At 35.2% G+C, this 25,969-nt stretch overlaps 6 protein-coding genes and 1 pseudogene across 14 annotated transcripts in view; 5 read left to right on the top strand and 2 right to left on the bottom strand.

The window, feature by feature from the left end:
* The window catches only part of LOC111441126 (NAC domain-containing protein 101-like), a 4,502-nt gene extending 3,895 nt beyond the window's left edge, over positions 1-607 (top strand). For all 7 annotated transcript variants that reach the window (XM_023078058.1, XM_023078061.1, XM_023078060.1 and 4 more), the window contains exon 6: positions 396-607. In XM_023078058.1, coding sequence (XP_022933826.1) covers positions 396-494 — 99 coding nt within the window. In that variant the 3' untranslated portion in view covers positions 495-607. The remainder of the gene's footprint in view (positions 1-395) is intronic.
* A 2,983-nt stretch (positions 608-3,590) lies between these two features.
* On the top strand, positions 3,591-5,087 carry LOC111438023 (leucine-rich repeat extensin-like protein 4). Its single transcript, XM_023075989.1, has one exon. It carries the CDS (start codon positions 3,706-3,708, stop codon positions 4,975-4,977), a length of 1,272 nt encoding a protein of 423 aa, XP_022931757.1. The 5' UTR covers positions 3,591-3,705; the 3' UTR covers positions 4,978-5,087.
* A 1,095-nt stretch (positions 5,088-6,182) lies between these two features.
* On the top strand, positions 6,183-10,251 carry LOC111438027 (derlin-1-like). Its single transcript, XM_023075992.1, has 7 exons — positions 6,183-6,318; positions 6,504-6,639; positions 8,277-8,350; positions 8,490-8,583; positions 9,227-9,355; positions 9,466-9,626; positions 9,801-10,251. Exons 1-7 carry the CDS (start codon positions 6,302-6,304, stop codon positions 9,916-9,918), a joined length of 729 nt encoding a protein of 242 aa, XP_022931760.1. The 5' UTR covers positions 6,183-6,301; the 3' UTR covers positions 9,919-10,251.
* Positions 7,808-7,941, top strand: LOC111441264 (annotated as a pseudogene).
* Positions 10,252-10,346: 95 nt separating the features above from the next.
* LOC111438017 (glucan endo-1,3-beta-glucosidase 13-like) lies at positions 10,347-13,258 on the bottom strand. Its single transcript, XM_023075983.1, has 4 exons — positions 12,896-13,258; positions 11,255-12,529; positions 10,703-10,736; positions 10,347-10,609 (listed from the first exon to the last, which is right to left on the bottom strand). Exons 1-4 carry the CDS (start codon positions 12,957-12,959, stop codon positions 10,477-10,479), a joined length of 1,506 nt encoding a protein of 501 aa, XP_022931751.1. The 5' UTR covers positions 12,960-13,258; the 3' UTR covers positions 10,347-10,476.
* Positions 13,259-15,045: 1,787 nt separating this feature from the next.
* LOC111438035 lies at positions 15,046-16,599 on the top strand. The gene is made up of 2 exons (XM_023075999.1): positions 15,046-16,053; positions 16,190-16,599. The coding sequence occupies exons 1-2, from the start codon at positions 15,797-15,799 to the stop codon at positions 16,446-16,448; spliced, it is 516 nt and encodes a 171-aa protein (XP_022931767.1). The 5' UTR covers positions 15,046-15,796; the 3' UTR covers positions 16,449-16,599.
* Positions 16,600-16,788: 189 nt separating this feature from the next.
* On the bottom strand, positions 16,789-25,046 carry LOC111437986 (arginine--tRNA ligase, chloroplastic/mitochondrial-like). Of its 3 annotated transcripts, none has more exons than XR_002709593.1 (18): positions 24,819-25,046; positions 24,435-24,508; positions 24,188-24,324; positions 24,031-24,106; positions 23,812-23,913; positions 23,480-23,695; positions 22,964-23,044; positions 22,600-22,683; positions 21,555-21,659; positions 20,966-21,144; positions 20,609-20,693; positions 19,514-19,700; positions 19,257-19,326; positions 18,237-18,306; positions 18,001-18,094; positions 17,830-17,898; positions 17,610-17,711; positions 16,789-17,242 (listed from the first exon to the last, which is right to left on the bottom strand). XR_002709593.1 is itself a non-coding variant. In XM_023075981.1 (18 exons), the coding sequence occupies exons 1-18, from the start codon at positions 24,913-24,915 to the stop codon at positions 17,132-17,134; spliced, it is 1,935 nt and encodes a 644-aa protein (XP_022931749.1). In that variant the 5' UTR covers positions 24,916-25,045; the 3' UTR covers positions 16,792-17,131. The 3 variants fall into 3 exon arrangements, 2 of the variants coding, with proteins under 2 accessions (XP_022931749.1, XP_022931750.1); XM_023075981.1 differs by having other exon boundaries at positions 16,792-17,242; positions 18,005-18,094; positions 24,819-25,045; XM_023075982.1 differs by having other exon boundaries at positions 16,792-17,242; positions 18,005-18,094; positions 24,435-24,512; positions 24,819-24,962.
* Positions 25,047-25,969: the final 923 nt, after the last annotated feature.

Raw genomic sequence — 25,969 nt, 5'->3', positions numbered from 1 at the left:
TTTATCCAAAAAAAAAAAAAAAAAAAAAAAGGTTCAAAAGAACAGTAAGAAAAAAGAAAAAGAGAGAAATTGGAGTACTTACCTTCTCTTTAGGGTTTGAATTTAGTTTCAATTTTAACTTTTAGGTTACTATTTTATCCATATAGTTTAGACAATTTTAAATATTAGATTAAATTTAGATTTTAACGTTTTTGATAATAAAGTTATGAGCTAGTGCGTTATATAATGGAATTTTTTAGGGTTTAAGGCGAGTAACAGTGGAAGCAAATGAGTAGGTTAACAATCACATTTTAAGATTTAGAAACCAAGCATAAAGTACGTAAATATATTTTTAAAATTTTTAATTTGTTCCTTAATCGGACAACTTTTGTTTGACAAAGTGGGTTTTGGAGCAGGAATCATCCATATCGAGTAGTCGAGAGGCAGATGAATGGATGAAGTATTCATCATTTTGGCCCGAGTCGGACAACCCCAATCTCCACGGTCATGGATAGTCAAAAACAAAAACCATTCTCCACATTATTGCTATTTTAAGCTTTCAAATTTGTTGAATTGAAACTCACCCCAAAGTTCAAATATATATATATTTTTGTCTCCAAACCAAAAACCCATGAGGATCACCGATCAACCCTTTTTCACTTCTCGAACCCTACCCGAACCCAACTCCCCTTCAACTTCCTTAGATATAATCAACCCTTTTTCACCTCTCGAATCCTACCCGAACCCAACTCCCCTTCAACTTCCTTAGATATAATCGACCCTTTTTCACTTCTCGAATCCTACCCGAACCCGACTCCCCTTCAACTTCCTTCTCACGCTCTTTAGAGAGAGTGAAATTAAAGGAAAAGTAAAAGAACCATATACATACACACATACGTGTGTGTATATATATATATGAATAGGTGCATGAAAGTTGTGACCCTTATAATGATTACACATCATCTTTATTGCCATTCATTCTCTTTATGGGTAAATTATTATTTTTTCAAAGAACAAAAAGAAAAAGGATATAATTTGTATTCACTCTTCCTTCTTTTCTCCCAACCTCAAAATTGGAAATTTGCAGAAACATTCTTGGATTTTATTCCTTCATGTTCTTGCATTAATTTAGTTTCTTTTTTCTTTTAATCATGATTATAATAATAATAAATAAAAATATACATGTAATGGAGAACAAAGTGGAAGTATCTTTAGGATAAGAGAATAAAATAATAAATCGACCCAGTGAAAAATTAAAAAATAAATAAAGTGGGAAATTTGATGGTGAAGGAATAAAGGAGGAGAGGACAAGAATAAACTTTAGGGTAGAAAAAGTGCTGGAAATAACAACCAATCACCAATTTCTGCTCTTTATTACTTTGTTTTTTGACCAATCCTTAAACTCCAATAATTAATTACTTTAATGTGGTCCGGACTATGTTTTTTATTTTTAAGGTAAATTAATGTCTTCTTGGGACTCTGTTGCATTCTATGAGTTTATAAGTAAGAAATTTATCTCTAGTGATTTATGACATCTTGTTCCATGGAATCAAAAGAGTGACTGTAGCCACTCGCTACACTCAGAGGACTTTCTTTTTATACTCAGACGTGGTTTTATTAAATTTTAAGTTTAAATTAGTATATAAGATGAAATAATTTATGATTAGAACCCATTAATTGGATCAATCTAAGGTTAATATCGAGATCAAAATGCTATAATATACATGAAACCACAACCACCCTCGTTAAAACGAGCCTGGATCCATAGAAAAGCCCAGCCCATGAAATATGGGCTCATGACGTGAAGCCCAGATTGGGAGCCCATTGCCAAGGCGATTAGGTAACTTGTGGGGTACGTTAGGGCGTAGGTTGTAACCTGTCAGCTTCCCTTTTATTATTATTATTATTATTATTATATTATAATGATCCAGCTGCCCTGCCCTGCCCTATCACGTCGACTTTATTAATGGTTTTAAATTAGGGAAGGGTAAATAATTGAATGATTGATTACCCAAAATGCTTGTGAAATCGCGAACTGTGTAATAAAAATGTGTGCTTTTATTGTGGCGGAAATAATTGAAAATATTATTTGGTTGGCTCCTATTTATTATGATAATTAAAATTCATTTATATATTCCCTCCAATTGATGTGATTATTTTGCTGTCCATGTCCTTGTCGTGTCCGATATTTAATGAAACCCTAGCCTTTGACTTTTATTGTCTTCAAACTATCTTCCAACTCTCTTTCGTTCTTCTCTTTCATTTCCATTAAATTCAACTAAATATATACAAACTCATCTTACATGATAAACGAGACGAAGTTACGTTTAAAATAGAAAACAACGCTCTAATGCCTGCCTCGTCTAGAATTCGTCTAGAGATATTTGTAACAGCTCCAATCTATACCTTCCACATATTTTCTGTTTTGACATGTTACGTATTGTCGTTAGTTTCATGTTTTTAAAACATTTTCCACGCCCTTATAAATGAATGATTCGTTTCTTTCTCCAACTGATGTGCAGTCTCACAATCCGCCCTCTTGGGGGCTAACGTACTTGTTGACACACATCTTGTACATGACTCTAATACCATTTGTAACAACTTAATCTCACTGTTAGTAGATACTGTCCGTTTTGGTCCATTGTGTTATTGTTGTTAGTCTCACGAGTTTAAAACGTATTTATTAGGGAGAGATTTTCACGTTCTTATAACCAATGCTTTGTTTCTCTCTCCAACTCGATCTTAAATTTTTGTACTTGATTTTACGTAGGTATTAAGAAATTTAAATTTAAACAGTATTTTCAATTTATTAAAAGTTAATCTTAAGCATATTATTTTTACCCATTTGTCCTCTTCTAGATTGAAAGTTGAGATAACTATGAATCTCTTTTTAATATATATCAAAATTCAATTTTCTAAATTTAACTTTAGTGATATTCGTTTATCTTTTATTTATTCCCTCGCTTTTCTTAAAAAGAAATATTTGATATGAAATTAACAACGCTCTTTAGCTGTTTTTATTTATATATATAAAAAAAATATTATCATATTAATAAAATAGTTTTTAAACAAATTTTAAAAAACAACATATATTTAAATTAATGAATAAATAATATAAATTTTAAATATCTAATATTATATGCAAATTAATTATATTTTGTTACTATTTTATTATTTTTATGGCATAATAATATACATTAATTGAAAATAAAACTCCAAAATTATTGTTGGCAGACAAAACAAAAAATTAAAGAAATCGGTAATCATTAGTGTAAAATTAAGCACACAAAACAAAAACGAGCTGGTTCACGAGACGGTCATTCCACAATTAATCACATTATAATTAGATAAAATTAAAAAAAATTAACAATTAAATAAAACAAAAAATATTAATAATTAGAAAGCTAAATTACTAATCTAGTCGTTAGATTTGGTGTTCAATATTTTTCGGAGAAATGTCTAAAAAAATTTAAATTAATAATTTTAAAATATTTTTGGAACGAATAAAGATATTTTCGAATCAAAACAGAAATAAATTTTATTCAAAATTAACGATTTAAAAGTTTATTATAATTTTTTTTAATGGTCCAGAGGTTGGGTCTTACGGTCAATTCACACCGGCTACCCTCCCCGAGGCCGCACCCTCTTTTGACAAAAACCTCATCAGCGCAAACATTTTCATCTCCTTCTTCGAGAAAACAAAATAAAATTAAAAGAAAAAAGAAAATGAAAAACTTCCCAATTCTCACTTGTCTCATCTTCTTCCTACTCACAAACCCCAATGCAACTGAAACCTTCGGAGTCGGCGTTAATGGTGGAGTCGCCGTCAATGGGGGAATCGGCGTCGGGATCACAATCGGCAACGGCGGTGGGCCAGGCGTATGGATTGGCGGAAACGGTGGGAAAACGCCATCTGGGCCGCCGACGCCGAGGCTGAACAGAGGCTACGCCGCCCTCCAAGCATGGAAATCCGCCATTACAAGTGACCCACTTGGAATTTTGAGCAGTTGGGTCGGCCCCAATGTGTGTTCTTACAAAGGGGTTTTCTGTGCACAAGTTCAAGACGAAATGACGTCGTCCCCCGTCGACATTATCGCCGGAATCGACCTCAATCACGCCAATCTAGCAGGTACTCTCGTGAATCAGCTCTCTTATCTCACGGAAATCACTCTGTTTCACCTCAACTCCAACCGATTTTCCGGCACCGTTCCCGACACCTTCCGACAAATGTCTTCCCTCCAAGAACTAGATCTTAGCAACAATCTTTTTTCCGGTCCTTTTCCAATTACCACATTATACATTCCGAATCTGGTCTATTTAGACCTGAGATTCAACGATTTCTCCGGCCCAATTCCAGAAGACATCTTCAATAAAAAACTCGACGCCATTTTCCTCAACAACAACCATTTCGACGGCGAACTACCACAGAATCTGGGGAATTCCCCTGCTTCTGTCATTAATTTAGCGAACAACAAGCTGTCTGGGAATATCCCAACTGGGTTCGGGATCTTGGGTTCATCACTTAAAGAAATCTTGTTCTTGAACAACCAATTAACTGGTTGCATCCCCGAAGGAATCGGGCTTTTCTCAGAAATGCAAGTGTTCGATGTTAGTTTCAATTCATTAATGGGTCATTTGCCTGATACTCTGTCGTGTTTGAACGACATCCAAATTCTAAATTTCGGCCACAACCGCCTTTCCGGTGTTCTTCCCGATTTGATCTGTTCGTTGAAAAGCTTGGTGAATCTGACGGTTTCTTTCAACTTTTTTTCCGGAGTGAGCCAAGAATGTTCGCATCATTTTCTGGGGAATTTGGGATTTGATTTCTCAGGAAATTGCATTCCCGGAAGAAACATGCAGAGGCCTCCGCCTGAATGTTCTATGATTCCTGGTGGGAGTTTGAATTGTCTTAGGTTACCTCCTGTCGTCAAGCCTCTTGTCTGTGGAACACTGGCTGAGACAACAGACAGTGATCATCCCAGCTCGTCGCCGCCATGAGAAAAACAACGAATTTTTGTGATGAGTTTGTCATTCATTCAACACTGATTAATGAAATGTTTTGGCTAATTTGTTCGCCGGCGAGTTTTGATTGATTGTCGTTTGTGAAATTCTTAGCTAATTTGTTTAATGCTGCTAACTACACTTAACAGATACTAAGTAAGATTAAAAAATAAACAAAATCTACTTCTCGTATTTAAATATAATGTTTTAAAACATTTTCATTATTGATTTGATTCCAGGTGGCAAGGAAATAGACAGTAATCAATCACTAGAAAGTGGAAATTCAGAAAATTATATATAAAAATAATTGTTATGGGAAGAATATCTTCCTTGTCGTAGAAAGAGACAAATCAGTTCTCCATATACTTTTTTTTTTCTTCTAGATTTATACCTTTAATTTTAAATTTCAATTATCACCCAAAATACAATTATTGGAAATCGACAATAGTTTTTATTTTTATTTTTAAATATATTAAAATATAAACTCTGTAGCTCTATAACTGTCCCATGTGACATTTGTGACATATGTGCCCCTATGATCTACACTACCACTATCCTATGGCCACCTTGTGAAATCCCCCTCTAGAAGGGGCATAAATGGAATTTCCAGTGAATATTTTTACATATATACTGAAGTGAAAAATATGTGAAATGAGATAAAAAGAAACTATATTGTCCTTTTAAAACCCACTTCTAATGACATATAATTCCTCAATAAGTTTTAGCTAAACAATTTTAAAATTATTAATTTTTAATAATTTATATAGAAAATTTTATTTTTTTTAAAAAAAATATGATTTATTTTCTCGTAAAGATCGAAACTTTATTAATTTTTAATGTGTATTATGATTAATAGGAAATTAGATAATGAAAATTAGAATAAGTTAAGATGAAAGGTTATTGGGCTGGATAAGGGGCGGCCCATGTTGAAGATAGAGAGCGACAACCCACATGGAGAAAGCAACTGACATGCGTAGTTCCATTTACAAGGACGTGCCACCTGGCACCTCTCCGGGCCCCACAAATCTCTGATGAGAAATGCAATCTGGAGCTGTCCTTGGGCCTAGCCCATATTATGATATGGGCTTAATGCGTACATTTTAGAAAGCCCAGTAATCCGCACGTGCGAGACGGAAGTGGAACATTTTGGGTCTTATTTGGTTCTATTCCTTTTCTTTCGCCTATATATTCTGGCGTTTCTATTGTCCTACTGATTTCTTGTTTGCTAAGGTTTGTTCGTCTTCAAGCGGTGAAATTCCTTAAAGAAGACTGGGAGATCTCTAGTTCCAAAGCTGCTTCGAGTTTGATTTCTGCTTCTACAATGTCTTCTCCGGCCGAGTAATACTGCCTCTCCATTTCTATTTCCTGTTTGAAACTCAATTTTCGAATTCTGTATTTCGTTTCTCTGCTGTTCGATGCTGCAATTTGATTAGTTTTGATTTTTTTTCTGATGTTCAATGTCTGCTGTCATGTTTAGTTTGATTTTAATCTGGAACCTGACCATTTTTTTTTTCACGATTCAGATATTACAACTCTCTTCCGCCTATAAGTAAGGCGTATGGAACCCTATGCCTTTTGGCGACTACAGCCTTCCAACTTGGCTTGTTAAATCCTAATTTTATTGTGTTGCATTTCGGACTCGTATTCAAGCGTTTTCAGGTATTGACTTGAATTTCCATAGGTGTCAGAATTCATCTGTTCAATTTTTGTTCTTTTTAAACATCTGCTGACTCTTGCTTTCATTAGTGTTTTTATTCTGTTTATCCAACATTCTTCTTGATCATTCTTTATCTTTCCAAGGGGCGTTGAATTTCATACTTATGAGTGGATATGGAATTCTTGGAATTCAATAATTTCCTGGTTGGTTGACTTATCGGTTATATTCTCGATTGATAATTTTACGGAGGCGATAAATATCAGATAAAACTCAGAATTGGAAACAATGAATGAAGATGGGATTTATTTCGAAATGAATTCCATTATTCGGCTGAGATCAAAATAAATAAATTCTTAGTTAGTGCAAGGAATGTTAGACTGATCGAGAATATTTTATTAGAAAAGTTATTGATGGAAACATTGGAATCATCTTTAACTTAACTTTTGAGGTAATGGTTCAAGTCTTTGATAGCGACTTTAGCAACTATGTAGTCAATTCTCCTCTTATTAATTAGTACTAATTTTCATTAGTGTGGGTTCCTTTGAACTCCAATAAAGGTTCTTATTTTTGGTAGGAACTTTTGGGATTGGATAGTTTTGTCATTTTTCTCCATATCGTTTAATTGTGTCTTACTTTTCTAAAATAAGGTCATGGTCTTAAGCCAAAGGGACTTTCCATTTAGGATATCAAGGATTATACGATCTTTTTTAATGTCAAATCTTGTAAGGTAAGGCAATCATCCCATCGGACTGATTGAGACACCCTCAATGTTAATCTATCCTTCCGTACTTGTTCTGTATATTTCCATAGTCTGGAGGTTATAAATCTCAATAATTTTTGAAGTCCCTATTCCAAATAAGAGGAATAGAATTAGATATAGAACAGTTCAAGTAAATTCAAAATGAAAGTTGACCGACAAATCTCTTCATCCTAAACCTGGTGAGGAGGAATAGAAACTTGGTAAAATTTATTGCTCATTTTAAAGTTTTGTATGAAGCCTAATGGCAAATTCTTTATCAAACGTCAATTTATGAAGTAAACAGTAAAGATATCTAAAAGCAGTGAAGGGAGATACACAAGAACCAGAGTTTTTACATGAAATCCAATCCAGGAAAATTATGGTAGAAACAAGTTAACTTATGCTATGGATTTTAAATTCTGACGAGAAGAATCTTTGCTCTTAGGGAAATGACACAACTTGTGAGGTTCTAACCGAGGTGTGTCTATTGCTGGTTGAGAATTAATGCTAAAAAGAAAAGAACTAGCAGTTATTGTTTCTTGAATCTCGTCAATATTTGCCTATAGAATCATTGTGTTTCATCTAGGAAGTTGGTCTTTCATATCAAAGGAAGTGGTTTTGAAAAAAATTGAGAGAACAGTATAAGTTTGGCCCCTCTCTCTCTCGCCTTTTTGTTTTTGTGGTGGAATTACTTGTGTTTATAAATTTAGGTCTAACAGCATCTGATTTTTCAGTGGAAATGACTGTGCCTCAAGTAAGTCATGAACTAGAACGTTCTTTACATTGAATATTTTTAAATGATGGATGCCTTTCCCTTTGCAGTAATTCTTTAATGTGAATTCCAATATATTCTTTCCATTACTATTAATAATATTTATCGAAGGCCACCTTTATTTTCAGGTATGGAGGCTATTCACAAACTTCTTCTTCCTTGGAAAATTCTCTATCAATTTCGGAATTCGTTTACTAATGATGTAAGTTTTTGTGTGTGATAACTTTTATTTTTATACATGAACTACTAGCAGTACTTTTTCATGAAGGTGAAGGGTTTGTGTTAAAACTTTCATAAAGGTTTATGATGCACTAATAGTTTTTGTGTTTGTGCCCTCGCAGAGCAAGGTATGGTGTCCAACTTGAGAATGGACCATTTCAGAGGCGAACAGCAGACTTTCTATGGATGATGATATTTGGAGCCTTAACATTATTGGTGCGTGAAGATCTTTATTGAGTTATTCCTTTAGATTGGCCCTTTTGTATTCTTTCACTTTTGGTTGGAAGCTTAGTTTTTTCGACAAAAAAAGTTTAGATGCAGCGGTTCTTTTCAGTTTTATCTGTTTGTAAAAATAGTAGATTTTGCAGATGACACCTAATGGTTAAACTGTTTTATGTCATTTAGAAGTGATAGTAATGTTGTGAGGGAAAGATGTGTGAAAAGGCCACCGGACTTTTGGTTGTTTTTTTCCTTGTTCCAAATTATTTTGATGGTACTTAATCATTTGCAATTTCATGAAGCATATCATCCGTTGGTTAAAAAATCATTTTTGCAATTTCATGAAGCATATCATCCGTTGGTTAAAAAATCGTTAGTTAGTTCAATGTTTGGTTGTTGCGAGTTCTTTTTTTTTTTGCATTATGTATCATTGTGTGACTAGTAGGTGAAGATTTTCCAACGGCTTTACTCTTTTGTATTTCTGTTCCTCGGGGATTTTTTTTTTTCCTCATGAAATCGTCCCATCTAAGAGTTTTTGCTTGTTTGAACCTTTATTTAGTTTGTGTATTTGTGCATATCAAAATGTATTTACGCTGATTTGTGACAAGCTTTCTTGTTATGGATACTTCCTCTTGTGTAGGTACTTTCTGCTATACCAATCTTCTATTCATCATTCTTAGGGATATCACTTGTGTTTATGCTTCTCTACGTCTGGAGTAGAGAATTTCCTACTGCACAGATCAACATATATGGCCTTGTGACTCTTAAGGTACGACCAATAGCAATGATTTAGGTTTCAAATTGTACCTTTTTTTCACCACGGGATTGTGTTTCTCATTTCCTAATATCTGCATTACAAATGTAATGCTTTTTGTGCAGGCATTTTATCTGCCATGGGCCATGCTAGCGCTGGATGTCATTTTTGGTTCACCTCTTGTACCTGATTTACTTGGAATCTTAGCAGGGCATTTGTATTACTTCTTGACCGTGTTGCATCCTCTGGCAGGCGGAAAGAACATATTGAAAACTCCATTTTGGGTGTATCCTTCCTCGTTTTGTTTTTTAACTACAAATATTCCTTGCCTTGTTAGTTTGAGATTATCATGCATCTATAGTTATCACATCTCTCTGTTCTGCCTATTTATATACTATATATATACTCATCCGTTTGCTTGCCTTGCTTTTATTCAGCGTGTCTTTAACAATTTCTACAGACAGAGGTTAGTATCAAGGTGGAGGATAGGAGCACCACCAATTCAACGTGCAGCAGTACCTGATGGTAGGGGTACAAGTGGAGCTTTCAGAGGGAGGTCATATCGGCTCAATGGCTAAACTACTATTCTGTGTAAGAAAAAGATTGAGATCTTAACACACGAGTTTTCTAGATTGTGCCTGCTAACATCGAATGGTAAACAAAAAGATGGGAGGAAAGAATTCGATTTGAAGTTCATCTCAAGCTAATGTTGCATTTATGTCATGATTAGCGATCAGCAGGTGCTCATGTCTTTCGTTGTAGCAATTTGGATTACCCGAATCTTGTACTGCGAAGGATAGTTCGCTTTGAGAGATTGCTTCTGGACTCTGCAACCCTAAAAACTCCCAACTGTTCCCAATCCTTCTGACTAGAAATTGCAGATATTTTGTTATATTTTTCAAAATTTTAAATATGGTATTATGATCACACTTGACTTTAGATTCAGGGAGTTATTATTTTGGTAACTTTGATGAACTTTTCTATACATATTCAGAAGTAGAATAGAGAAGACCAAAAAAATCATTTGATTAGAAATTCGAACTCCCCTTAGATCCCTTCTTACAAGGTGAAGTTACAAGTTCAATTACAAAATAAGGAAAATCTGAGATTTTCAGAAGACTTGGCTGACCCCATCATCATGAAATTTTGAAAAAACATGATAGGAAGGCCAAGATAAGTAGACCTGCAGAAACTCCAATCGCTGAAGAAGATGATGATGAAGTTGAGGACATTGCTGTTGTATTACTGGAAGAACTCGTCTTGTTCTTCCTGCATAACCATTAAACAATAAACAAGAAAATTTATGAAACGAACAATCAAAATAATGTCAAGTTTGCTTCCATTCCAAAAGAAAGAGCTTACCCAACAACGGTCGCGTACACGCAGTTGTCATAGCCTGCAAAGACAAGTTACAAACTCAAGTTTAGGAACCAAACCGGGCAGCTAAAAGAATATCAGGCAAAAACTTGATCCTCGTGGGTCTTATAACTAAGTTGATTACATGAACAATCCGCGATTGGGCCTCGAAATACTCATCGATGACTAATTTAAGAGGGGGAGAATGTCACAACCATACTATGAAGCGAGGAGGTTGTGACCGTCACATTGAGACAAGTAAAGCGTCGATCCTCAAAAAGTTCCCATTCAGTCACGCGAGGGCCAATAGAGAAGAATATCATGATGCGACGGAAGATGGCGCATCATCAAACACATCATATAATGTGAGCATTGAAGAGGAAAGGAGGCATAAGCAAGATGGGACAATGAAAAGACATGAGTGTCAAGGATAGGCTTGTTGAAGGGTCAGGTAAAACCCCGGGCCTTAACCTCAAAAGTCGGGATTTCAAAGGGAATTTGGACACGGGGTTAAAAACACTATATCTAGCAAACAGATATATAATAACACTGACTTACTTGGATCCTGGCTAACTTTAACTCCATTCCCTCCAAAGCCACAAGCAACATCAGTAGCTCCATTCTGCTGGAAATAACTGTTAAACGCATAAGATGCATGAGAAACAAGAGTATCTGGCTCAAAACAAGGCTGGCTTGGCTGGATGGCAGTGCAATCGACATTCCCCGAACTACAAGCCCAATCCAACGCGTTTTGCAAGTCCATATCGGTCGCCTTGCTCGAAGCAATGCACCAGTCGGTTCCATTAGAACCAGTCATATTAGCCTGTGAAGTCATGTCTACTGCACTTCTTCCTGTAAAATCCAAGTTGTAGACACTGGTCTGGTCTGGATAGAACAATCCCCAGTTCCTTTCAGAATCCAACCCTGGCTTCCTGTTTTCATTAAACAAAGAGAAGATATATACATCCAGTTCCTCCCCCGGCCTTGCAGGCGTCCCGGTGTTATTAATAACATGTCGGATAAGATTCGTGTTGTAAGTTTGCGCATTGTCGGGAGTTGCAGCTGTCTCCTTTGGTGACCCTTTAGATGGCCAACCTGTTTCTGTGACCATCACTCTAATTGTTCTAAAATTTAGAGCCATCAAAGCAAAATAAAGAGCATCAATCTGAGCATCAAACATGTTTGTGTAAAGCAGACCAGTATTCGGATCGATAACTTCAGATGACGATTCGAAAAGAGCATAGTCCAATGACACATTGCTAGGGGATTCTCTGTAAGCATAATAAGGATAAATATTGATCATAAAAGGAGACTGATTCTCAGCAAGAAACTCCAACAATGGTTTCAAGAAGAATGCAAAATCACTACTAAAAGCGCCAGCCGAGGGAGGGAACGACCGAGACAAAACTCCGAGCGAATGAGTGCTAGAAACCTTTATCTTCTTGTGCAAACCAGCCTTCTTAAGACCAGTGAGTACATTGTTCATGGCAGGCACCACCAAGGCAGACACATTGTGAGGGCTCTCCGTGACCTCGGCACCGACCGTAATGTATGTTATTTTCGCCGCTGGGTAGTAAGGGAGAATGCTATTCTTCAGCCAAGTATCTACATTAGACTGAAACTGAGCGAATGGCAGCAAATCGGAATTCGGTATCCCGATCATAAGTTCGACACCGGTGTTGGCAAAGGCCTTGAGAACCTGAATGTTTGAGTCATAAATTCTAAGGTATTTGATGTTATGAAGTTGAACCAATTGGGCCACTTTATTTGGTGTTGGGAGGTCATCTGCATTTCTTCCATAGCAAATTCCAACATTACTTCCCTGGCAATGGCCTGCAGGAAACATACAGCCTTATTTCAAGTATGAAAACGAAGACAATGGTGATTTCTACCAAAAGGGTTTGTTCTTTCCTTTCTTACAAAGGGTTTCAAATCTTTTATTCTGTAATCTATGATTTGTATCAATACCAGCACAGAAATATGTTACTAAATAGGTTGAATAATGATTAGTTTACTTCAGTTTAGCTAAATAAGTAGCAACAATGCCAATGGAAGATCCAACAAGTAGAATCAGACAAAACCGCCGCAAGAAATGTCAAATGTGGTACCAAATCGAAGAGGAACACACCCAGAACAGCAAGAACAGTGAACAGAACAGCAAAAATGAAGAACACGAAGAAGAAACAGAGAGCTACAAACCCAAGAACATAAGCAGCAGTGAAAACCCATAGAAAATGAGATTGAATCCAGCCCTTTTCCCCATTCTCCTTTCTCGTTATCACCTGAAATCCACGCCTTCAAGTCTCAGTCCAACTTTGCTGCGGGGTTTGCGTAGAGAAATGGGAACGAGGGATTTGTAAGATTCTGGTTTAGAACAGCAACGGCTCGTTTTGCTTTCTAAAAAGGCACCCACTGTGAGGATTACAGAGCTCGAGATTATGGTTTAAGGCTAAAACAGAGCAAAATTAGCTTAAAAAGCCACTCTGGCGGAGGCTATGGAGAGTGTCGGGGACAGGGGAAGGAGTGTGTCAGCATAGGGACCGGACTTCAGAGGAAAGTATTAAATTGTCTATTGAGATTCCTCGATTCCGGTGCCCAGCATGTCTGTTCCCCACTAATTTATATATACCGTTCCATTCACTACCCGCCGGAACGGTTCCGTTCCATTTCTTTCTTTTTCAGCAAATTAAAAAAACATGTTTTTTCTTCTCCTTTTTTTTTTTTTTTTGTTTTTTTTTAAAAATAATGTATGAATTTATGGTCTTTTTCTAAAATTAAATTTGTATATAGCAGTAAAATTAAATATTTAATTTTTACATGAAAGGAGCAATCATTAAATATTTTTAGTACGATGTAGAATTAATGTAAAGTTTGAGAATTTTAATTCCCTGCTTTAAATAATATAATAATTATTTTTGACTTATTTACTCGAAACATTTGAATAAATCTCGACTCCATCCTTTCCCGAAATGGAATTGGTCTAGTCATTTAATGGACCAGCCCAAATATTATGGGCCTTGAAAAATAGAAAGCCCAGTTGGTTCATTTTCCAACGGCCCAAGTGAGATTGTTAATGGGCCGGACGACTCTAAGCCTATTGGGCCGAAATTCCCCGACATTATGGATAAGAACAAAGATTGGGACAGCGTGGATTAGATAACAGAAAAGTGATGGAAATGGCTGTTTGCAGTAACCATCTCCATGTCCATAGTGACTTGTGCCCAACTCCACTTTCCCTTCGTATCTCCTCACTTTATCGTATAAATTTAGTTTCTAAATTTTTTAAAAAAATAATTATAATTTAAATTAGTCCCTCTAATTTATAACGCGAGAATCAATAAATTCAAATTTTTAAATTTTTTTCTCGTTAAAATCGAGAATAGAGTATGGAGCGAAGAACTTTTTTTTGTCTATTAGATAAATGAGACCTACATAATTATTTTTGAATAGTTAAAAACTATTATTAAAATTTAAAATTTTAGAAACTAGGTAAAACATTTATAAAATATTGATTTATTAGATTTTTTTTACAATTTTTTATTATGGATTATATTGATAAATAAAAATTTTAAAATAATTATATCTACCGTGACCCTAATCTCAAAAATAAATAAGAAATTTCATGAAGATGAGAAATAAAATAGGTGGTGGAAAAGACTTGCTTGTCCTCGTTTCACTCCGTAGATATCTCTAATGACGCGACTTAAAAATAGGTTACGTACACATATTATAAAAATATTTTAAAAGTATTTCTTAAAAAAGTAATTATGGGGAAGATCTTTGTTGTCAAGAGAAAAATACATTTAACCATGGTGAAAACACTCCAAAGCACAACTTTACCTTTATCTTTATTGAAAAATGTGGTTTCCGAAAAGCTTGGTTTATCCAAATATTCAATGTTTATCTTGAAATAGAAGCCCCCCTCAAAACCCAAGTTGTTGAAGTGTAGAAGTTTTTCCTTTCTAAAGTTTTCTTTTTATATAAATGGAAATTTCGTAAATCGATTTGGATATATTGGTTTTATTGAAATGTCTCGTGCACTAAATAGCATTACCGTTCTTTAAAGTGTTGGATTAGAATTCGTTGGCGTAGAGATATTAACCATCGTGATTTTGACCTATTTCAAATTCCGCTCATATATTACATTTTTACATTGGTATGGAGATGAGTAAGTAATAAGAAATCACTACAAAGAAAGAAAGATTTGAATTACCGTGTTGATCAAATATCTGTAGACAATAACACTTGTTTTAGATTTGAATCACTTCACAAGCAAAATCGATGATGTCAAGCTTTAATAATTCTAAACATGCCAGGTAAACTACATAAAATTGAAAAATAAACTTAGCTCAAAACACAAATGCCCCTTACTTACAGAAACAACATACATAGTTTTATAGTCCTAGAATTAAAACCCTTCACTTTTCAGGAAGCATTTCAAGAGTGGGGTGTTTTAAATCTTTCCCGAAGCATTTCACCTTTCATGACTACAATTAGCTACTATAACTCCAAATTATCATGTATCATACCTTTGCAACCATCTAATAATAAATGAAGTTTGATTTTCTTTAATGTGACATGAATGGGTAACGTTTTATTCCCATCTCAGTTGATATAAGGTATCTTAAAAAGGGAGGGGGGTGTTTTAAATCTTTAATTATTCCTTCGAGGAAGGTTGATGATGTAGATGAACATAAAAGAATGGAATAATGTCATGACTTTATGAAGCAAAAGTAAGGAAGATGTTACTAGAAAATGACAGAGAGAGGTGGGGATTCAGTACGTTGTGGATATGTCTTCCAAATTTCAGACCTTATCTTCTTTCCTAGTAATATGGGAGAAGGCAACACAAAACTCAGACCCCATCTATATTTTTTTTTATCATCAATTTTATCTTATAATAAAACGATGATAATTATTGATTGATGATAAAGGGTTGGGTTTTTGGATAAAGCAACAAAAAGGAGAATTATCTAACTTTTATGCTACATTTAATTATAAACTAAGCTTTCCACGCATATATAAATAGCTTCTCAAACGCACATACTACGGTTGCAATATATAATACCTTTCTTCTTCTTCTCCTTCAGATTGATTCCAATGGGAGAATTGCAAGAAACTCAGCGTCTTTATGTTGATGAAGCTCAGAGTGGTTGTTGCAGAACGATCATGGAAGATTGTGAAGCTTCAATGGAGTCTTCCATGGAGTTTAGTTCTGCAAATTCTGAAGCATCTTCTTCTATGGAGATGGTGGAAGATGCCCTTTCTACAGTTTCGAATTCTTCATTATCATCATCTTCTTCTTCAAATGGACCTCTTTTTGAGCTATCAGAGCTTATGGTTCATCTTCCGATGAAGTAAGTAATGGGATAAATTTAAAAAAAAAAAAAAACACATACCCTTTTCATGATCTTTCTTTGGATACACATTTTGATTGAAAGAGTTGATCAATATGACTGATGGGAAAATTTTGAAATGGTTTTGTTTTTGCAGGAGAGGGCTGTCTAAATATTATGATGGCAAATCAGAATCTTTCACATCTCTTGCAAGTGTAGAGAGATTAGAAGATTTAGCAAAGAGGGTTTCTCCCATTAGAAAAAAGTTCAAATCTTGTATGAGTGTTGGAGGAGGATTTGATGGCCATAAATCCATTATCCCAAGAGCTACCATAGCCAAGAAAGCTTCAAGATCAAGAGGGAAAAGGAGTCTGCTTTGTGGTTCTAGGTCTGCAGTTTCTGTGAATTGGCACTGATTATTTGCTACCCTTAAATGACTTGACCACATTTTCAAGCTCATTTCTCCCCTCTTCTATTCTTTGAGAAAAAATTTGTAGAACCTGCTATCAAATCTGGAAAATTCACATTGCAATGCATAAAGATAATCCTAAAAATCACATATCATTAGTAGAATCTGAGTTACAAATCTTCCCACTGCTGGATCAAAGTTCCACGTCTACTGATTAAGGAAATGATCATGGGTTTATAATCACGGAATACTATTACCATTGGTATGAGGATTTTTGAGGAAGCCCAATGCGAGTTTATGCTTAAAGTAGACAATAACATATTGTAGTGTTATCTAACAACATCCACTCCTAAGAACAATTTTGATTTTGTTTATAACTGATTCTGAGCAGCCTGATTCAATATCTTGGACAAATTACACCGGGGGGAAGGGGAAATGTGACGAGCCAATTAATGAAGCAAAATAAGAAGGGCCTTCCCAGGGTCAATAGAAATATAGATTAAAGGCCAAAGCTTTATAAGCTTAAACCAAACTAAAACACTACAATGTTCTGTATGGATCCTTGTTTTTCTTCTTTCCTCGCTCAGGCGCAACTCTAATGTCGGAAAGGATAGCAGAGATGGATAGTGAAGTGACGGAAATCAAAACAGTCTTCTGAAAGGGGATCTGCAAATTGTGCTTTTCAGAGGGTTATATTTTGTAAACAGGTACAATTCCAAGAAGATGGAAGCATTTCCTCATCACTGTGCCTGTGGCTTCACAGAGCAGGAGCCTGCTGGTTTCTTCAGCTGACCCAACGACCTGACAAATATCAGACCATCAAACATTGATGAAGTTTTAACTTTTTGCGAGAAAACGTCGGTGGCATCTAGAATGCATTAATGTCGAGGTAGTACAAATTTAGTGAGCTTTTTCCAGCTCATTCCATAGGATGGGAAAAGATCAAAAACGTCTTGATGCAAATGGCACAAACAAGCAAAATGATTAAGAAAGGGAGCTTTACATTCTAGGTTATTAGAGGTAACTAAGTTGATAACCAAGGCATAATTAGCTGCCACGAGCTATCAATCGACAAGAGCTAATGATTTAGAAATTTTCCGACATGAATTAGTGGGATAATGATATATACATTAAGAATGAGATAATGGTCTCAAAAAGTCGGCTATACCTGGCAATTGGAATAGAATTTTTTCGTAAATATTTCGGATAAGTTGTACAGGTATTCACACAACACATTCGGCAACAGATTGGTGCATGCTTCCTCCACAACCTAGAGTAGAGAAAGTGGAAAGTAATTATCACGCGATAACTTGTATCAAATATAAAATGGTTTGAATCAGACGCAAAGCCACAGTTACTCAGGTCAATCAAATGTATGTTTTCTTTACCTCGGCAAATTGTAACAAATGAAGCCCCAATACACGCTCGTCCTCGTGCTCCAACACAATTGTTCCCGTCTATCAAATAACGGTAGACTTAATTTCGAAATAAACGCAAAAGTGCTGCTCCAGTCCAACTAAAGTCTTGAGAAGAAAATGTTCAGGAATTTGGAAGAAAACTTACTTTTTTCAACTCCTCTATATTTTTACCAGATTTTCTGATGATTGAACAGATACGAGCATGGGCATACAGCAAATACACAGCAGTGTTGCCCTAGTCAACACAAAATTTGGGCGTGTAAGTAGAGTGGACGATGGACCTTTTTTTTTTCAGAGGCAGTAAAGCTACATTTAGCTTGTTGACTTGACTTTCGGTAAATTATAAGCTACGCCTAGAACCAGTTGAGGAAGTGTACCTTATCATTGAGCATCTGATCAAAATTGAACGTATAGTTCGTCAACCTGTTGTTCTTAAGGTCAGCATACCTGCCAAAACAATTTGTGAACTAAAGTATTAATAAATGATTCTGGACATTTGCACAGCGAAGCAAGAAGCAAGACTAAGTTGTAAATGATAAAAATACTTAGTGACAAGAGGATACATGAAAGAAGGCACAGACAAAGAGTCCTAGACTGAGCCCACATGGTTGGGAGATTATGAACAGCTTTCAGTTAAAAACAAATGGAAGATGCTAAATTCTTTGGTAGGGCAACCCAATCTCCAATTATACATAAAGTCATAATCTATCCCATAGCCCCCGAACAATCCCCAAAATTCCTCTCATTCCTAACTAACGATAATCCCACAAAATGGTAAATACAGAAACAACAGGCATCAGTCAAAATGTTGGAGACTTATTACAATAATACTAGAATTATTCTTCTAGTTCAGACAAAAGCTACAATTTTCTTCCTAAAACTGAATCATCGGAATAAGGTTTCAGGCATTTCAGAATTTAAATTCATAAATTAGAAGATCCTATGCAGCGTTAAGCAGCATAGATTCATTGTTCATAATGGGTCCAGCCGTTCAGGTAGCAGCTTCAAGTGAATTAGACTAAATTTTCAGTAGCCACTCAGTTCCAACCTTTCAGGCAATATGGGAAGATTGTGAATCCTAACATACTGGAGTCTAAATAAAATCCAAACTTTACGATAATGATCCAGAAGATTAGCTATGATCCCCGATTATATATCAGCAACACAATAACAGTCTATCATTAGACATACAGTACAGCATCCTTAAAAACCTAAGTACGCCTAATGTGCTAGATATACTAATACTCAACAGATACAGAGATAAATTTGTTATGTTATGATGAAAATCATTTACAGGGGCACCAATTAGTAGTACTGAAAGGCACATCGAGGATAACCTATAGGATTCATACAAGAGGCATAAAAAGGTACGGCCAACAATGAAAATGGTAACCTACTTAACAGCACCATAACCAACAGCTTCAGCAATTTGTTCAAGATCTTCCTCAGACCATTCTGCAGCTTTCTCTAAAGAAGGTTAAACAAAATCAATTACATAGTAAAACATGTGGAAGGTTGACCACAAAAAGTTTTTTAAAAAAATGAACATGTTGGCCTTCACTAAATTTTACAACGTAAAGCAGCAAGCTGCACATTTTTTTTTTTTTTTTTAAAGAGATAAAACAGAGTTCTTAACAGTCATTATTATTATTACCCCTTTCAAGAAGTGCAGTTTTACTGCGGCTCTTGGCTTCATCAAGCAAATCAACTAAACGAACCACTTCGGTATTTCGAGTTCGAAAACGCTTGCCATCTTCACCAAGAACCAACCCAAAACCGACATGGGTTGTTTTGGGATGCTTATTATCATCAAGTGGAAGCCAACCAGCACGTTTACAAGCCTGAAACAAATAGCCATAATTACTTCCAATTTAAGCATCCACTTCATTAATTTAAGACAATAACCAATTCATTAAATAATTGTTTGCAACAGTTTGGTGGATCAGTGATGACCAGGTCTACAGCAATTAATAATCATATAATATGTACAAACAAAAGAGAGGAGATGTAACGCCAGTGTTTTTTAAAAGGTGCGCCTATGCACAAGTTGCATCTGAAGCACCTTGCCTATGGTAGGAAGGCGCACTCTAGCTTGCCTCCAGGGTTCAAAGTAAAATGATGGGCTTAGGTTAGTTATTATTAAGAAATTATGAAAACCCTAAAGGGAATGGCTTCTGCGTTTAAAGTTTTATGTTTATTATTATTTTTTCGTTCCTTCCCCTTCTTGTTCGGATAATGATGATGATATAAATGCATTAGTTTGTGGTTTTTGTTCAAAAGTAACAAATGAGGAGTTTATAGAATAAACAACACCTTGGTAGTGGTTATAGATACGCAACGACACATAGAAAATGACTGGATCATGTGAAGGAAGAAATTAAAGCATACATGTCCAAGAATACTTGAACCTATGTTAAAAGACTAATACTCGAATCTTATTTATCTTTTATATATTTTTCTTGGTTAAAACTTCATTACTTCCCATGAAAGCTTTTAATTGTGTATATATACTTACATAGTGCCCCTTACAAAAAAAAGCTTTTTTTGTGGTGCCTAAGCCCCAGAGGTTCATGGCATCTTAGTGCACCTTGAGCGTTTAAAAACATTGCGCAAGCCAGCAACAGATCCATCAAATAATTACTAACTACAGTTCAGAGGGGCAGCCACCAAGTCCAATAACCATATATGCCAGGAACATGAACGGATAAAAAAAAATCATGTCAGAACAGGAATTGCTCCAGACACATACCCGGAAAACCATGTCAAAGTGCTGCTGCTGCCCCACATCAGTGACATATATAATCCATTCAGCTTTCTCTTCATTAAGGCGATACCTGTTTGGTGCAAGCAAAAACGACCAATTAGAATGTCTAAGGTCCACAAAATTTTGAAAATCATGCAATCAGAGGGAATCCAAACATGCACAAAATTGGTAGATCATTATTTGGAGATAATATATTGATAGGTCATAATTAATCATGATGATGATGAATGTCAACTTTGAAGTTTTTTTTTTTTTTTTTTTTTGACAATGTCAACTTTCAAATTATTCATAACCTGTGACAATAGTTCCATTAAAAATATGGTAGGATAGAGAAAAACTGACCAGATGGCCGTAAGATCAGTTGAAGCATAATTGAAACCACCGTCACTCTTGACAACAATTAGAGGTATATTTATTCCATCAAGAAAGATTACACGAGCACCCTGGCTTTCCTCCACTAAGCCCTTATCAGTCAATTCTTTTATGGCATTAGGAATGTACGGGTTGTAAAAGCTCTCTCCCTGATAGAGATGGAAAGATCTTAACCAAATGAGAACTGAGAATAAGCTGTTGACAGTACTTCAGATCAATGTTAAAATCAGAAGGGTGAACTCATGACGCTGCAAGTAAATATCCCCGCAAATCAGATGATGATCAATAGGACGGAAGAACTTCAACATGTTGAAGATGAGGACGCTGTTTGATAGTGGGATGCATGCCATTAATCAAAAATTAACTATTCCAACTAATAAATCAAATGCCAGAAAAACAATCTAACTTGGGTCTGACGTTTGAAAGGAAGAATTGCCCAATCCCACACAAACAAGTAAAGAATGGACAAGAGAAAAAACAAGCAGAAACGAGTAAAATGTTATATGAGGAAAGAGAAGCAAGTATTTAATATAATATACAAAGGAAAGCCAAAACGTACCTTCTCCTCTAATTCAACTCCAAGGCGTTCATATACCCTGTTAAATTCATTCCTGCTGATTTCACATATTTGTGCCCAAGCCTTACGATATTTAGCTTCCCCACCCTGTAAAACAAAAATTAAGCTCAATTCAACAGAAATTAGATCTGAGAAACCTCCAAATAGTTGCGATGTCCCTATCATGCTTCGGCATGGAATCTATAAACCATAAACAAGCTGCAAAAGACTAAATAATAAGTCTATGAGTAAAAACTACTCGGCCTTTTGGCTGAGATCAAGTGGAGTCCAATTGTAGCTCTCTTTCAACCTATAAACTCAAGTTTTCAATTTTTAAACTTAGATCCTTAAAATTAAATTTTGAATCTACTTGCAGATGCTAAAAACATGCTGCTAGAAAATTTAATTTCCATTCACAGGGCTGATTGAAACAAGTGAAATAAGTAAATGAGACTTTGGGGAATAAATTTAAATCCCATGGTGGCCAACTACTAAAGATATTAAATCCTACCAGTATTCTAACATAAGCTTGTCGAACACTCGTAGATGAAATAATAATAAAATAATAAATAAAGCTTATTCCTGACTGTGGCTTCCTTCAAATCTATTATTGAGAAACCATGCTTTCATTGAGAACAAATGAAAGAAAACAAAGACAAAAGGTCCACAGGCATACAGAAAACCAAAAACAGAAGCCTGCACCAAAGGAGCTAGAGACCTAATTAGACAAGACAAGAAAAAAAAAACTCAACCCCAGGCAAAAAGACCTATCAACATGAATACAAAAAATCTTGGAAATTGATGGGCAAACAAAGGCGTTGAACTTCTTTTTGTTAATTAGTTATTTTTCATATTCAAAACATTTTTTACTATTCAATACATGCCATCATGTAGACACAGTAGAAAAAATAAAACTAGAGTAAATGACAACTGAAAAAAAGTTACAACACAGTTTTTTTGCTCGAAACTCAAGGGTCCAAAGTACAAAATTAACATAGAATAAGGGAGTGAAGAATTTATATATATTAGCCACCACAGTAAAAATCACCTGAAGAAGAACCACTGCCTGTTGTGCCCTCTCCTTAAACGCAGGATCACTGTCAAATCTCTGCTTTGACGCCTTATAGAATGTCTAATTAATCAAAATTCCAAATAACAGTTTGTCAGTCCTACTTGATACGACAGATAGACTAAGCTCTCCATATCCATTTATGGCATTTATTGAAAGTAAGAATTCATGAAACACATTTTATCACGTAAAGAGTGAAGTCTCCTTTCTTTAACAGTAGACAGTCCATGATGTAAGATCAAAAGTATTGAACTTCTTAACCTTGTTGAAGAAATTTTTGTCAGTATACTATAAAAGGAAAACATGCTAAAAACCAAAGGAGATTCTGAAATGTCTCTCCTACCTGCAGATCTCCAATAGCTGTTTCAGTAACTTCTTCCCAGTTCGGAAATCTTTCAAAAAGGAATTCAATCAACATACCAAACTGCAAACAATAAGCAAAAGATGAATATCGGACGATACATTCCTCTTCGGTAGAAGCTGTTTATTATCCAAAGAGTAAAACCCCAGGCCAAAATCAATTTTGCAAATACTTAGAAACTTTATTGGCACCTAAAAAAGTTTGAAGCCAATTGAAAGGCAGGAATTAGTGTGTGATATTTGCAAAGTTTTCTACATTTTCAAAACTAAGACTGCCTAGTTTGAAGGTAGACTGGACATGGCAGAAAAGGACTGCGGCAAAATCAGCCAACTAGTAATAAATTCAGTTTTCATGTACATTTTCAAAGAGTAACAATTTAGGCAGTTCATGAAAGGGGAAAAAAAACACTTTTCTATTACAACGCAAGACACCATGAAAAAAATACTCAATCCTATAACAAAGAAACTGTCTTAAGGTATGGCAAATACAAAGCTGTACCTGTGTTCCCCAATCACCAACATGGTTTCTTCGAAGAACGTCAACATTTGAAAATTCAAGCATTCGGGCTAGAGTGTCTCCAATGATCGTAGATCTCAAATGGCCAACATGCATTTCTTTTGCTATATTAGGCGATGAGAAATCAACTACTGCTCTTTTAATCGGAAGACGAGGAGCCCAAGTTTCAATACCATCAATTAGCATTTTTTGTATGCTCTGTAACAGAAAATTCATAATAAGCATGCTTCAAACACATGTTAGATCTATTGATATTACTACCTTATACTTCACATGAGTTATTCCAACAACAAATTTCAGGAAAATGGCACTACCTTAGCAAGCCAATTCTTAGATATTACTACATTCACGAAACCAGGGCCTGCCACAGAACTTGATTCTATAATTTCAGATGGAGGAAGATTTTTCATGATGGCCTAGAAATCAAGAGAGAACTTATGTCAGAATCTCAATGATTAAAATAATTTTAGAAAAAAATTACCCTAAACCATCGTGAAAAAAAAAAGAATTATAGAAAAGCACACTGTAAATACCTGTCCAACGGAAGGGGGGCCCTTAAACTGACTTCCTTTTCCTTTAATTTTAGACCAAAGGCCCATCGCATTATTGCTTAGCCAAATAAGAAACCTCAACTTAGCAACAGTAATCTAATCTACTCCAGCTTTAACTAAAATATTTCGCATAACATACCACTGATAGTCGCCAAATTTTCCAGCACAAGCAGCCACCAAAGGCTCAACATCCGTCTCCTCGGGGACCGTTGCTCTGAGGGACACCTCGAATATTTTAGCTAATTGTCGCTTGATATTACCGACGTTTTCTTCCTCCTGTGCCAGAACGCCAACATTTAGCCTCGGAAACAACTCATAAACTCAAACGAATCCGTTCTAACAGAAGTGGAATAAACTAAAGAACAAAATACTCCATAAAAACTTACAGTTGCCATTGTAGATATCGATTGTGCCGTCTTCGTAGCAGAAATAAGTCGCCTAGATGCCGCCCGGAGAAGGTCTGTCTAGTTTCAGATGGAGAGTAAGAATTACTATAAGTACGAAAACAAAACACGAAGACTAGAAATTGAACTTGCGAACCATCATCATAGACGCAAATTAATCACAGCGAAGATAACAAACAAGTTGACCATCAAAAAAGGCGCAAAACCATAGTGCACTCGGAGCATTTTGCAAGTCCCCACCCAACCATTTTCTTATTCATTCAGAGTTAGGAATCAAACAGAAAGGAAAACAAAAAAAATAAAATAAAAGTACTCGAAATAACAAGTTCCATAAGCAATGATAAAGGTGGAAATCTCAGAGCTTACCAGCAGCAGGAATGGAAGAGGGGGAAGAAATGGGAGGGAATCGATTGAAAGCGAGCAATGGAGAAGGCGGAGCCGGCGCGAGTAACAGAGCTAACATTGTCTTTTAATGCATATATATTCTTTCTCCTCATACGATATCCCGCTTTTTCATTCCGCCACTCTTTGATCCTCTCTGTTTCTCTCTCTGCATTTTAGGGCTCAGAGAGTTTCCCCTTCTTTTTTTTTTTTTTTTTTTTTTTTATTTTATTATTGTTATTTTTTTAAATCCATTTGTACGATGCAGCAGCTTGGGTTCCATGGCTCAATCCCAATTGAACAATTTGTTGGTTGACCGGAGGCGGACTTGCCATGATATTTTTTTTTTTAACCATTAATTAATAAATATTGTTTGTTTTAATTCTATGGAGTCAGCTTTACAGTTTTAGAGCCGTGTTTAACGAGAGGTTTTCACACTCTTAAGATGAAGGTTTTGTTCCTTTTTTAATCAACTAGGATCTCACAATCCACCTCCTTGCCAGTTTACCCTCGCTAGCACACCACTCACCGTTAAAACTCACTGTTAGCAAATATTGTTCGTTTAAACTTATTACATATTGTCATCAGCATCACAATCTTAATTACATATTGTCATCGACATCACAATCTTAAAACGCATCTGCTAGAGAGCTATTTTTATATCATTTCATCTTCTTCTTTTTGTATCATTTCATCTTCCTGAATTTCATAATTACATATTTGAGTAAATCAATTTTTTTAGTTAATTAAATTTTAAAAATCGTTAGTAAAGCATTAAACTCTCAATTTTAACCAAATATAGTTCTAATTTTTTTATACAAGATTTTAATTTATTAAATATTTTTTTAGAACTAATTAACACATTGAATATTGTTTAAAGTAGTTTTGGACCAAAATAACAAGTTACTTAAGGAACCATCACTAAATTTTAAAAGGCGGACATATAAAGTAAATAGTTTATATAATAATCTCTCCATTTTTAAATTAAAACTAATAAAATGATTTAAGGAATATCTATGCAGAAAAATTATTTTTAAAAATAGTTTTGGATGTTTTATTCCATATTTGATTATATAATAATTTTTTTTTCATTTTTTGTTTCCATATCATTAGAAACTTTAGAACGTATAACATTT

Source organism: Cucurbita moschata, unplaced genomic scaffold, assembly GCF_002738365.1.
Source record: "Cucurbita moschata cultivar Rifu unplaced genomic scaffold, Cmos_1.0 Cmo_Scf00003, whole genome shotgun sequence".
NCBI classification, from domain to species: Eukaryota; Viridiplantae; Streptophyta; class Magnoliopsida; order Cucurbitales; family Cucurbitaceae; genus Cucurbita; species Cucurbita moschata.
The sequence above is the reverse complement of the archived record's forward strand: the minus strand, read 5'-3'. Positions and strand labels throughout refer to the sequence as shown.